Source organism: Aquarana catesbeiana, linkage group LG06, assembly GCF_042186555.1.
Source record: "Aquarana catesbeiana isolate 2022-GZ linkage group LG06, ASM4218655v1, whole genome shotgun sequence".
NCBI lineage: Eukaryota > Metazoa > Chordata > Amphibia > Anura > Ranidae > Aquarana > Aquarana catesbeiana.
The window spans coordinates 358,535,243-358,547,998 of NC_133329.1; the positions used below are offsets into that span (position 1 = coordinate 358,535,243).

At 42.7% G+C, this 12,756-nt stretch overlaps 1 protein-coding gene across 3 annotated transcripts in view; it reads right to left on the bottom strand.

The window, feature by feature from the left end:
• The window catches only part of TANC1 (tetratricopeptide repeat, ankyrin repeat and coiled-coil containing 1), a 350,249-nt gene that overhangs the window by 53,046 nt on the left and 284,447 nt on the right, over positions 1–12,756 (bottom strand). For all 3 annotated transcript variants that reach the window (XM_073634104.1, XM_073634105.1, XM_073634107.1), the window contains 2 exons: positions 8,222–8,458; positions 2,224–2,409 (listed from right to left, as the gene is read on the bottom strand). In XM_073634104.1, the coding sequence (XP_073490205.1) occupies positions 2,224–2,409; positions 8,222–8,458 (423 nt within the window). The remainder of the gene's footprint in view (positions 1–2,223; positions 2,410–8,221; positions 8,459–12,756) is intronic.

Here is a 12,756-nt window from a genome sequence, read left to right on the forward strand (position 1 = left end):
CAACAAACTGCGATGCAGTGTTCTGACACATTTCTAACAGAACCAGCATTATAGCACAACTAAAGGAATTAAAACTTGCCTTTCCTCCAATGGTCTTGTCCCTTGCTAGCATCGGCATCTTCTCCTGTGTGCTGGTCTTCGGTTATCTTCATCGGCCTGCATGGGCTGACGTCACCCCAAAGCATGCACAAGAGGCTGTCATTCACAGAGACCAGCCCAGCAATGTAAGCTGAACTGTGCATTTGCAGCTCAGTTTACATTGCCGGAGAAGACCATGAGCAGGCAGGTAAGTCAGGTATTGTCGCTTCTGCAATAAATGCCTGCCAGCTTGCTTTTTGTTGCAGTGGAACTCCAGTTCAGCTTTAACTGTTTCAGCAATTTGAGCTACAGTAACTCTTATATTTGATTGGACTACACAGGCCAGCCTTTGCTCTCCATGCGCATCAATAGGCCATGGCCACCCATGACCCCGACAATGGTTTGCCGGTTTTCCTTCCTTGGACCAGTTTTGGTAGGTCCTGACCACTGCAGACAGGGAACATCCCACAAGAGCCGCAGTTTTGGAATTTCTCTGATAAAATCGTCTAGCCATTACAATTTGGCCTTGTCAAAGTAATTTTTATGCTTGTCCATTTTTTCTGCTTTCAACACATCAACTTCAGGAACAACATGTTCACTTGCTGCCCAATTTAATCCCACTAACTTTCAGATGCTATTGTAATGAAATAATGAATGTTATTCACTTTACCGGTTAGTATTCACTACGTTATGGCTGATCGGTGTATATTAACCCTCTTGTGCCTGCCTCTTTAAATTGGTTTCAGAATGAATTACTGAATTGGCTCTATATAGCTATAGCCATACACATATCTATTATAGAATGTTATTAGCTGTGAATAATAAGAGGTTTGGGTGCCTTCTACCGGAACTCGAAATCACAATGCTTCATGCAGTATGGATTTCTGTGGCTGGACACTAACTTTTCAAAACAACCTCACATATGTACTATTACTATCTGGCAGACAGTAGTTTACCTAATTAGCAAAAATTTGCATTTCTCTGTATGTGCTCTGTATTGGGGGACGACGGGGGTGAACCCCTATTATAAGGTGTTTAATTTGCCTGCATACTGAGCACCTGGGAATCAGAGGAATATATATTCTGCTAGTAAGAATTTTTTTATTGTTACCACCGTAGCCTAATGATTTTGCTAAGCTTGATTAGCTGGTAAAGCTGAGATTAAGTTGGAACTTTGGGAGCATTGTATTCCATTTTACTGCATCACACAGCATATCAAATGATACGACAGTCAGTTCTGAGAACCCAACTGCCAGCTTCATAAAAGTCATGTCTCCGGTTTCCAACTCCATTGTGAAACAAGACCTTCTGGTTAATGGCTGTCCAAGGCAGTGTGAAAGAAAAAGCCGTTTGATAATTGTTGTGTATTAACTGCATTTAGCCTCCTGCGTGTGCTCTGTACAAAAAAAAAAAAAAAGAGAGCGGAATAGGAGTACCAAAGCCCTAAAGTGACCCTGTCATCCCAAGGCCACTTTTACCCAAAAGGCCAACTGTAAAAGAAACGTTAACTAACACACTAATTCAGCTTTAAAAAATAAAAATAAATCTTTACGGAGATGAATATGAAGCCTACCATGGGTGGCCTCCCTTTGAATATACTAATTGCCAGGTGGCCTCTTGACTTCAATAGCTTGAGTCACTGATTCGGAACAACAATACAAGTGAAGTCAGAACATCAGATTTGAAGGTTTGCTTTGGTTAAGTGGCTCAAAATACTGAAGCAGTGGATCGCATGACAGTCAGGCAACTGACATTTTGCCAAGGAGGGTTAGCAATGGCAGCCCCTAAATTTTTCTTTGTATAGGTTCTATTAAAATGGTACCAGATTACCTCTTTCTTCTTCTGAGTGAACGAAAAATGGAATCAAATTAGTTGGAATGGGCAAAAAACATCTAACTGGCTGCTGGCAGAAGTAGTGCTACTTTATTATCCTAATTTATATAATATTCCAGGAATCTGCCCACTGTAGTGTAAAACAGAGGACACCACCTTGATGTTCTGTGATGTGTACCGATAAAAGCTCACAAAACACAAAGGACTTTCCTAAGATTACAAATCATACTGTATAACTTTCACTATGCTTTTCTTAAGTCATCCACGTGAAGAATTGAGAATGGACTGGGTCGGCAGTGATTTGTTTCATACCTCTGTGTGTCCCATACTGGCTGCTGCGGTCAGAGACTGTTGGAGGGCATGGCTTCGTCTTACATAATTTGGTTGTTGGTTGGGAGATGTCCAGTCACAATTCAATAAAAACTTGAGGATGCTGCAGTGTCCCCTCAGAGCACTGTGTACCAAGGCACTCTGTCCTTTCTTGTCTATGTGATCCACCTGCAAAATACAAATCAATGAACGACCCTTAAATAAATGATTAAGTCAAAACATTAACAAACTGGGTTTGCAAACTTTAAAATAGAACTTTATCTATAACAACTTGATAAAAAAATATGTTCTTTAGCAAGGAATATACATTCCACATTAATAATTATGCTACCAAAATTAGTGTGTGCTGTAAATTGCCTCCAGCATTGCTCCGGTTTCTTCTTGCTGGTGGCTGCCATTTTGCTGAGACCCAGAGCCCCTGAACAGCAGTAAATCATTAAAGCGGCGTTCCACCCAAAAGTGGAAGGTCTGCTTATCTGCCTCCCCCTCCCCCCCTCTGATGCCACATTTGGCCCCTATCGGGGGGGGGGGGGGGCGGGTACCTGTTTTTGACAGGTACCCATCCCCACTTCTGTCGGACCTCGCCGTGGCCGTAGTTCAGCCCCCCTCCTCCATGCTCAGTTGTTGGACCGATAAGAGTGCAGTAGGGAACCGGCTGTGAAGCCGTAAGGCTTCACTGCCGGGTTCCCTTAATACTAATGAAACATCGGCTGGGGTGCCGACATCCTGGGACTCAAAGACAGGTGAGTGTCCTAGTATTAAAAGTCAGCAGCTACAGTATGTGCAGCTGCTGACTTTTAATTTTTTTAGTGCGGGGGGCCGAACCAATCGATTTAACGGTTTCAAAAATAGTTACATTACTGAAATGCCAGGATTCCCAACTGTCACATTTGCATGTGTTCTCAATCAAACTGTCAAACCATCCAATGGCTGGTGTCATAACTAATCACATGTGCAGCACCATGGCAGTTGCAGATCAAACAGAAGCAACTTCCTTGGCTGTAAAGGATAGGAGGGTTTAATTCCGCTTTAGGCCTCTTTCACACATACAGACCATTCGTCCTTTTTTCATCCATCCGTTGACTGCTGAAAAATGGACATCAATGCATTCCTATGGAAAAACGGATGTAAAAGGATGATTATCCATTTACATCTGTTTTCATTGGCTTCCATGAACATCCATTTTTTTTTTTTATCATTAAAGACTTTTTATTGAAATTTCTAACATCCATTTCTTTGAACGGATAAAAAGCTCTATTTTTCATCCGTTAAAAAAACAGAACAGAGGATAAATGGATGCAAATGGACAAACGGTCCATTGTTGCATCCGCTTTTGCATTGGTTCTTAGGAGCAACCAGTCACTGTTGGGGGGGGGGGGGGGGACAGTGTGTGCAAGGAGAGGACAGCAGAAGGGCAGTATACACAGTGAGGGGGCAGTCTGCACAGACAGGCTTCCTCACTTACCGACGCCGACTGTCATTGTTGACTTTTAAAAATTTAATTGTCGGCTCTTTTTTTTCTATACTTCATAGCGCTGAATTAAGGGTGACCCCACCCTTTCTTTAATTAGTGGCGGGTCCGAATGACATCTCCTTCTCGGCGATATGAAGTTAAAAAAAAAAAAAAAAGGAAAGAAAAGACAAAAATACTACCACTTTAGAACTTTTTGGCTGATCTGTACACCACGGTCACGTGATAAACTGCAGGGTCTGCCCAAGTGTTGAGTGTTCAGGTAGGAGGAGATTTCCACTATAGCCTGTGTCCTCATGCTGTTATGGGAGGCGGATCATCCATCAATCAAGATGCGACATCCCACCCACTGTGTTCTTTTTTTAGTTGCTGGGCATGGAGGGAGGGAGGGAGAGACTGGGCTGTCATTTAGGATCTGTATACATGCCCAAATGTGTGATGTCAATATCATGTGACCTGAAAAGCTCACCAAACTGAGCATGTGCAGCAGTATTACACTCACTGCGTCTTATCTGGCCTTGCCAACAGAGACCCTGCAGGAGGGGGAGGATCTTTGCATACAGGATCAAAGAGCCTTTTTATACAATACAGAGGATTAACCCCTTAAGATTCACAGTGAGTATAACAAGCATGCTATTCTGCATATGCAGATAGATTTTACTGTTGTGGGTTTAGTAACACTTTAATAATGTCTGCAAGATTTCTCCCAGTCTACAATTTGTGTGACTATTTTATTTATTTTTATTTCAGGTACTTATATAGCGCCGTCAATTTTTACATATACATTGTACATTCACATCAGTCATTTGGAATACATGACAGGTATACTTTAGATGTTACAACATTATTCCAATTAATCTCTAGTTATTCTACGCCTTATGCTAACCTTTTCAAATCTGCTTACTTAAAGCGATAGTAAACCGCAGGTAGTAGAAAAAAAAAATTCCTTGCAAGGCAATGTCATAATGGGCTAGTATGCATCGCATGAAACTTGCCTTAGAACGAAACCTTCTAGCGCCATGATGTCACCGCTGAGAGTGCTGACATCTTCCCTCCGGCTACACGAGTGGCCGGTGGCATGTTGACATCACTCCCACGCATGTGCGCGAGAGTCACCATTTCTGGCATGGCTCTGAAGGTCCAGCACTGTAAGCTGGATCTTCAGAGCGCATGCGCCCGTGATATCACTGTGCAAGTTTAGGAGATATTCACGGTGCCTACAAGTAAGCCAAGTGGTAGTACAAAGTTTACTACCACTTTAAGTCTAGTACATATGGGCTGAATGTCATTCGGCTCCGGACGGGTTCAAAGAAAAACAGTCGACATTCAACTCATGTGTATAGCAGCCGGTCTGATAGAAGCCAGCACAGTGGTGTAGTGGGTAGCACTCTCACCTAGCAGTAAGAAGGGTCGCTGGTTCGAATCCCGACCACAACACTACCTGCCTGGAGTTTGCATGTTCTCCCTGTGCCTGTGTGGGTTTCCTCCGGCTTCCTCCCACACTGCAAAGACATGCTGGTAGGTTAATTGGATCCTGTCTAAATTGGCCTTAGTATGTATGAATGTGAGTTAGGGACCTTAGATTGTAAGCTCCTTGAGGGTAGGAATTGATGTGAATGTACAATGTCTATGTAAAGCGCTGCATAAATTGACGGCGCTATATAAGTACCTGAAATAAATAAAAAATAAATAAAGCCAGTCGTTCAGCTGGATTTTAAGTTTGTAAGAATAAAAATAGAATCTGGTAGGTTCCCTTCCGGCAATATAAATGATTCCTCGATCAGCCGTTCTAATAAATCAGGGCAAGAGAACACATTTCAATAAGGACCTTGCAGAGTCTTGCCAATATTCTCCATCTGCCGGAATAGCTGAAGCCCGACAACAACACAGGAAGCGTATTCTCTGTGAGCTTCATTAGATGAGGAAGCCACAACATCTGCTGGATATTAGAGGGGAAGGGGGCACATTCTGACAAATTCCTATTAATGACCTGGGATTTGGTATCCCACATCATCTTAGGGGCCACATACAGAGTGAATTCCACACACAAGGGATGGAGCTTCACACATTCACACATTCTAACTGAAGCCTGTCTGCCATTGTCAAATATATGAGTGGAGGAGCACAGTTCAATCCAAGGGTGGAGACTGCCAATGTGCATATAATTATTGCAGGCAAAATACAATTCAAGTAATAGTAAGTCCTGCATTGCACAATTACCACACTTGGCTGAGATCCCTGGGATTGTCATGTATTATATATAGCATCATAGATTTCCTAAATGTGAAATACAGAAACAGGTTTTCCCTAAATGATCTTGAAGATTGTAACGTGACGCTCCACTTTAATCATCCAGAACATTTAAAGAAAAAAAAAAAAAAAAAAAAAGCAAAATCATAGATTGTCCATACTTTATTCATTAATAGATCTATACATGCATTTTGTTTAAAAGCAAGCAGTGTAAGCATCAGAATATCACCTGATATGAGCCTATTTGCAGTTCCTGTACAACAGAGCTCAAACTGGGACAGGCCAAAACCGTAGAAGAAGCCTAAAAGCTGGCCATACATTATACAATTTTCTTTAGATTTACCTTTAACTATGTAGTGCAAGGGCCTGCCTGATTGCATAGACAATGAAAGTGTTTCCATTTGACCTCATATGAATTTGGTAAATCTGAAGGAAAACTGTGCGAGAAAATTGTATAATGTATGGCTGGGCCTATCTGTTAAGCTGTCGTGCTCATGTGCCCAAAAAGATGCATGCTGACAGCAAGAGAGAGCAGAGTGTCATATGAGCTCATCGGTGTGCTGCTTCTTTTTTCAATGTCCATCCACAGGCTGGGGATGCAGCCAGACCTGTAAGTGTTAGTGCCGCCCTGCCAAACACAAAGCTAGATGGACAGAATACAACTACAGATACAAATTTGGCATAAAAACTCCTCTCATTTATATATTTCATCTATATGTTGAGCTGTTTGACCTTAAAGCGGAGTTCCAAGCAAAAATACAACTCTGTCCAAAACAAAAGACCACCCCACCCCTTTTTGGATATATCATTTTTTTCTATTTGTTTTTTTTACCTTTTGTGGAGTACAAAGGTGTACTTCCGTCCAGTGGCGGCTGGTGGTAAGTGGGGGTTGGCAAACAGTGCGCCCACAGCCCCCCCCCCCCCAGTCCGGTCGGCTTCCCCTTCTCTCATCTGCGGGCATCACGGGCAGCTCCCCCTTGACATGCTCCGCGGCATGTGTCCTCCCTCCTCCTCGGCGGCCAATTGGAATGCTTCTCCTTTCAGCCAATCGGGAAACAGGTCTCAGACCCGCTTCCTGATTGGTGGGAAGGAGATTCAGTGTGAAAATAGCGAATATTTATTCGCTACTGTCACACAACTGGGTGGGCTCGGTTCGCAGTGCTCTGCGTCCCCAGCCCACCCTACTTTGAAGCCAATTAGAGCCTCTGGCTCTAATCACATGCTCCAAAAAACAAACATAAAAAAAAAAAACACCCCATCTGTGGAATTCATGCATCCGGTGTCCTGAAAGGGGCCGGACGCATGGATAAGGAGGGCCGCGCCCATGCACCCCTAATGGACGGGCACCCCCTCCTCCTGTCCTAGCCCCACCATGGCGAGGTACGTCATTTCCCCATCTGCATCAGCCCTTCCTCCTCCCCCCGCTGCCTTCTGGGACCTGTGTGTGTCCCAGAAGACAGTGGGACCATTCAGAAAGCGCAGCGTGACTCACGCATGCGCAGTAGGAAACTGGCTGTGAAGACACAGGCGGTTTCCCTTAATTGCAATGGCGGCGCCAGCACCCGAGCCGGTGGACGAATCAACTTCGGAGGGCCGACATCGAGGGATCCCTGGACAGGTAAGTGACCTTAAATTAAAAGTCAGCAGCTACAGTATATTTAGCTGCTGACTTAAATTTTTTTTTTTTTTGAGGCTGGAACTCTGCTTTAAGTTCAGCTTTAAAGTGGTTGCAAACCTCAAACATAAATTATGAACATAGCATATCCCTCTATAGTGTGTACTTGTCTCAATTAAGAGCATTAAGTGTAATTTCTGTCTGCTGCTTTGTCCCTCAGCTATCAGCATGAATTACTTCTGACAAGTTTTCTTGACACCAAGAGAAAAAAAAGATGACAGGGAGGGATCTCCCTCTGATTGACAGCCTCAGCTCTGTTCCTGTGTGAATAGGGCGTGTCCCTTCCCTCCAATCAGCTCTCAGAGCTCTCCTCACTAAGCTCTGCAGAGTGTAATCTCAGCTCTCTGACCCCTTTTTTTCCTGAACTGTCAAACAAGCTTTATAATTCAGCACTTTCAACAGATGTAGAGAAGAGAAGATTGCAGATAGACAGGTACAACTTACGTAGGAAGATTTGTTTAATCTCTGTGTATCACCTGAGGCCAGTCACTTCACTGGGTATATGTAAGGATTTACAACCACTTTACGAGCAGGACTTTCTAAGGATCACAAATACTTTATTAAATTGTCCCTATTATAGTCACCTTTGCTCCTTTTTTGCTCAGGAGGGTTACAATATTTAGGTGTCCAGAAGCAGCTGCATAGCACAGCGGGGTCATTCCACTCTCTGACATCCCATCCACAATGGCCCCAGACTCCAGCAGCAGGCAGACCATCTCCTCGTGACCGAGGTGCGCTTGGACACACTGAATCGGGGCATTATTTAACACCTCTGTCCTGTAGTTGACGTTTGCCCCGGCTAAAATCAGGAGCCGGCTCACCTGCAAAAAGAATCAAGAAGTAGGTTAGTCTTTTTTTCCTGGATTCAGGAATGCTATAGGCAGCTGCAGCACATTAATTTTGCTTGGCTAGAGCCAAAACCACAGAAGACATTTGTGTATGCACTTTACACCAGCTCTGTGATATTCCCTGAAACACAATAAGCTAGACTTAACCTGCTTTCTTGATGCAGGGCATGGGAATACATTGTGGTCTATTAAAGGCGGACTGACAGATGAAAAACGTATAATAGGTGTAAGATAATATAAATGCATTTAAAGTTGCTCGGGACTGTAAAGGAACATTAACCTCCCCTGACACTGTAAAGCGGAAAACTGGCACTCTCCAGCATGTTTTTAGAAAGGAAAAACTTTTACAGAACTTCATTATCAAAGACTTGTTGGCAATGACTGACCAGTGGTGGGTTATTGACCTGTCATACTAAAGTCAGTTATTTCCTATCAATCATACAAGGCCTGTTAAGTAATAATGATATCTACTTGGGTGCAGTTGAAACAACCAAAAGGGAGGGGAACATGAACATGAGCCAGCAAACAGGAGATTATTACTTTAGCCGGGGTGATTTTTTTTTTTTTTGGTAACTTCTGCATTTCATCCTCTTTTCTAGCTTCCCTTCCGCAGAATGCAAAATCTCAGCTTTTGAGTTTTAGCCGATGACCATCCCTTGGGATCTGGCCTTGCAGGGTCGTCACAAAGAGTATAAAGCCTGTTACTTGCACTTAACACATGTTCTAAGTTAAACTAAACTAAAAGGGAAGCTGTGCTTTGCATAACAACTCAAGGGCCCCGACCTTTCATGTCCTAGTCTATTCAAGAGATGTGAGAAGTAAGGGCCGATCGTCTGGTATGGGCAATACAGGCAGGTTTGCTTTCAATTAATGTCAGCTATGAGGCTCATGATTCTTGTTAACTGAGAGACCAGCAGACTTATTTAATACAGCAAATTTCTGTAACCAATAGTAAAACATGAGTCGTCTTCTACGGCTTTTATTGCTATATTTAGACAAAAGGAGAAATTAGTTGGAGCTCAGCACTTTGTACATTACCACTGTCATATGATGCGAAAAAAATATAAATAAAATTAATTGGAACCGCACTCTCTAGGAAATATATTACTCTAAAGTATTTTAAAGTGCAAATGCTCCAATGACATGAACCAAATCCAACAAACACGATGAACGTGTAATGTGAACTGTGTGTGACAACCACAATGAACAAAATAAAGTGATCAAATATGTGATTCAAAAAGTTCATTCAACTCTTGTAAGAATCTGGTAAAAAAAAAAAAAAAAGGAGCCTTTACAATCACTTTAACAGTTTCAAAATCAAGTTACATTTGCCGGGAATGTAACTGTCACATTGGTTGTGCTCTCAACCAAACTGTCAAACCATCCAATGGCTGATGTCATAACTGATCACATGTGCAGCATCATGGCAGCTGAAGATTAAGCAGAGGCCAAGATGGCAGCTTCCTTGGCTGAAATTGATAGGAGGGTTTACTTCCACATTAATTCATATCCGCTTTACCTGCATGGTGGACCAGCCACACACTGATGAGGCCAAATGTGTGCTCTCCCTCCATCAGTCAACTCACTGTTGGTGGGGGGGATTTATTAAAACTGGAGTAGACAGTAGTAGACGTCCCTCTGTCAGAACACACTAGAATAGCAGGGGGAGATCACTGTACTGACAACCGAATGTTAGTACAGCGGCTCCGACCTGAGCTGTTGTTTGTTTTCCTTCAACCCAGTGAGTGGTGGGGTGTACTAGGCTTTAGGGACCTTAGACTGTAATCTCCTTGGGGGCAGAGACTGATGTGGATGTTGAAAGTGTTTGCTACCCCATCATTTCATATTCTTGATTTCTGCCTGCTGTACCATGTACTTTTATGAAAAACTATCCTGTGCTCTTTGTATTGCTTCCTTTGTGTGAAATCCATGGTGTTCCGTCCCTCTGCAATCCTAATACAAACTAACCACACTAAGCAGCAGAGCACAAAGTGGTAAGCTTTCTGGCTGTGCTGGGAACTCTGCCTCAATGATCAGACTTGTCCTGACACGCCCCCTTGCACAGCCTTTAACTGGAAAGCTCAGCTGCTTCCCCTCCCACCAGCTCTTATGCAGCTGAGAACAGAGGGAATGTGACCACTTACAAAAAAGGGGGGGGGGGGGGGAGGTATATAGGTATATATATATAACTATACACAAATGTTTTGCCTTTCATTTCCTTGTTTAAGCTGAAAGGGTTGTTTTACAAGGTGATCGTTTATTATCACATTCATTCATATGTAAAGCGCTGCATAAATTGGCAGTGCTATACAAGTACATGTAATAAATAAAATCAATTACAAGTCGCTAAAATAAAGATAGACTCCTAATGTGTTTTTATTCGTTTTATAACTGGGTTGTATAGCTGACTGTTTCAGCAAACAAATGGATGTCTGCAGGCAAATACAAAATACAAAAAGGAGGAAAATAATTTGCAAAGTCAACAAAGCATAAAGAAGTGACAATGCCTACTTATCAGTCTTAGTAGTACACAACACTAGAAAACACATCAATGACAGCTGTCAGTGAGCATAGAAATATACTGGTTCTCTTTATACGCAATGTTTAATGATCTATTTAATATACTGTACGAGTCTAGCAGATTACAATTCCAGTCCATAGAAAAAGCCAGACTGTAAGGTGTTGAGAAGACTGATGGGTTTTCCACGAAGCATAACCTCTACACAGTCTGGCAAACGCCGCTTATGGAAGAATGTGAAGTATGATTTTCAAGAAAATACTTAAAAATGCATTTAATTTCCAGGCCCAAACTGGAGCCTCCCTCAATAATAGGAAACAGCAGAAAGGCTATATTATTTCTTCATAGAGTACCACCACTAACCAAAAGTAAAGTCACTGGTTCTAAGTCATCAAGCTGGAGTATCACTTAAAGCAGTATGGCAACTATCCTCACCCAAATCTCTAAAGCCAGTATATCTTATTCATAGAAAAAAACTTCTATTCATACCTTCCATCTAATGTTATTTAACTGGTGCGGTGACGTCATGGCAGTTTCCTCTTCTTCCTCGGAGGCGGGGAAGGGTTGGGCGTTTTTCCTGGACTGAGCAGCGCTCATATAATGGCATAAGAAGGCCCCTCAGTCCTGGAATAGTGTGAGCTCAGCCTGCGTAATGATGCAAAATGGTGGTGCGTAAACAGCAGCTGGGGTCAAAGGAAATGGGCAGAACGATGTGACAAAGAGGACTGCTAGCCATAAACCAAGGCAGAAGTTGGTGGCAGTGCTGGAGCATGGAGAGGGCAAGTACATTTGTGTTGGGGGGCACAAAAGCCTGCCCCTGTCATCAGCTACAGAGAAGGACCACTGCTTTTGAGGGGAGGCAGTTGTCTCAATAGAAGTCTGGAACACCCCCTACAGAATCCTCATTGAGTGGAGAGGTCAGGCTCCACACACATACATACAGTGCTCATAAGTTTACATACCCTTGCAGAAGTTATGATTTCTTGGCCATTTTTCAGAGAATATGAATGATAACACAAAAACATTTTTCACTCGTGGTTATTGTTTGGCTGAAGCCATTTAATATCAATCAACTGTGTTTACTCTTTTTCAATCATAATGGCAACAGAAACTACCCAAATAACCCCGATCAAAAGTGTACATACCCTGGTGATTTTGGCCTGATAACATGCACACAAGTTGGCACAAAGGGGTTTGAATGGCTATTAAAGGTAACCATTCCCACCTGTGATCTGTTTGCTTGTAATTAGTGTGTGTGTATAAAAGGTCAATGCATTTCTGGACTCCTGACAGGCCCTTGCATCTTTCATCCATATCCAAGGAATTGAGAATGCCAATCAGCAGTGTTCAAACTCGAATCAAGAAGTGGAAAATGAAGGGTTCTGTTGAAACCAAACCACAGTCAGGTAGACCAACTAAAATTTCAGCCACGACTGTCAGGAAAATTGTTCAGGATGCAAAGAAAAACCCACAAATCACTTCAGGTGAAATACAGAACTCTCTGAAAACATGAGGTGTGGCTGTTTCAAGATGCACAATAAGGGGACAATAAGAAAGATGGGCTGCATGGTCAAATCGCCAGAAGAAAGCCATTACTACGCAAATGCCACAAAGTATCCCGCTTACAATACGCCAAACAGAGACAAGCCTCAAACCTTCTGGCACAAAGTCATTTGGAGTGATAAGACCAAAATTGAGCTTTTTGTAGAGTCAACAAGGCCTATGATGAAAGGTATGGAGGTGGATCGCTGAT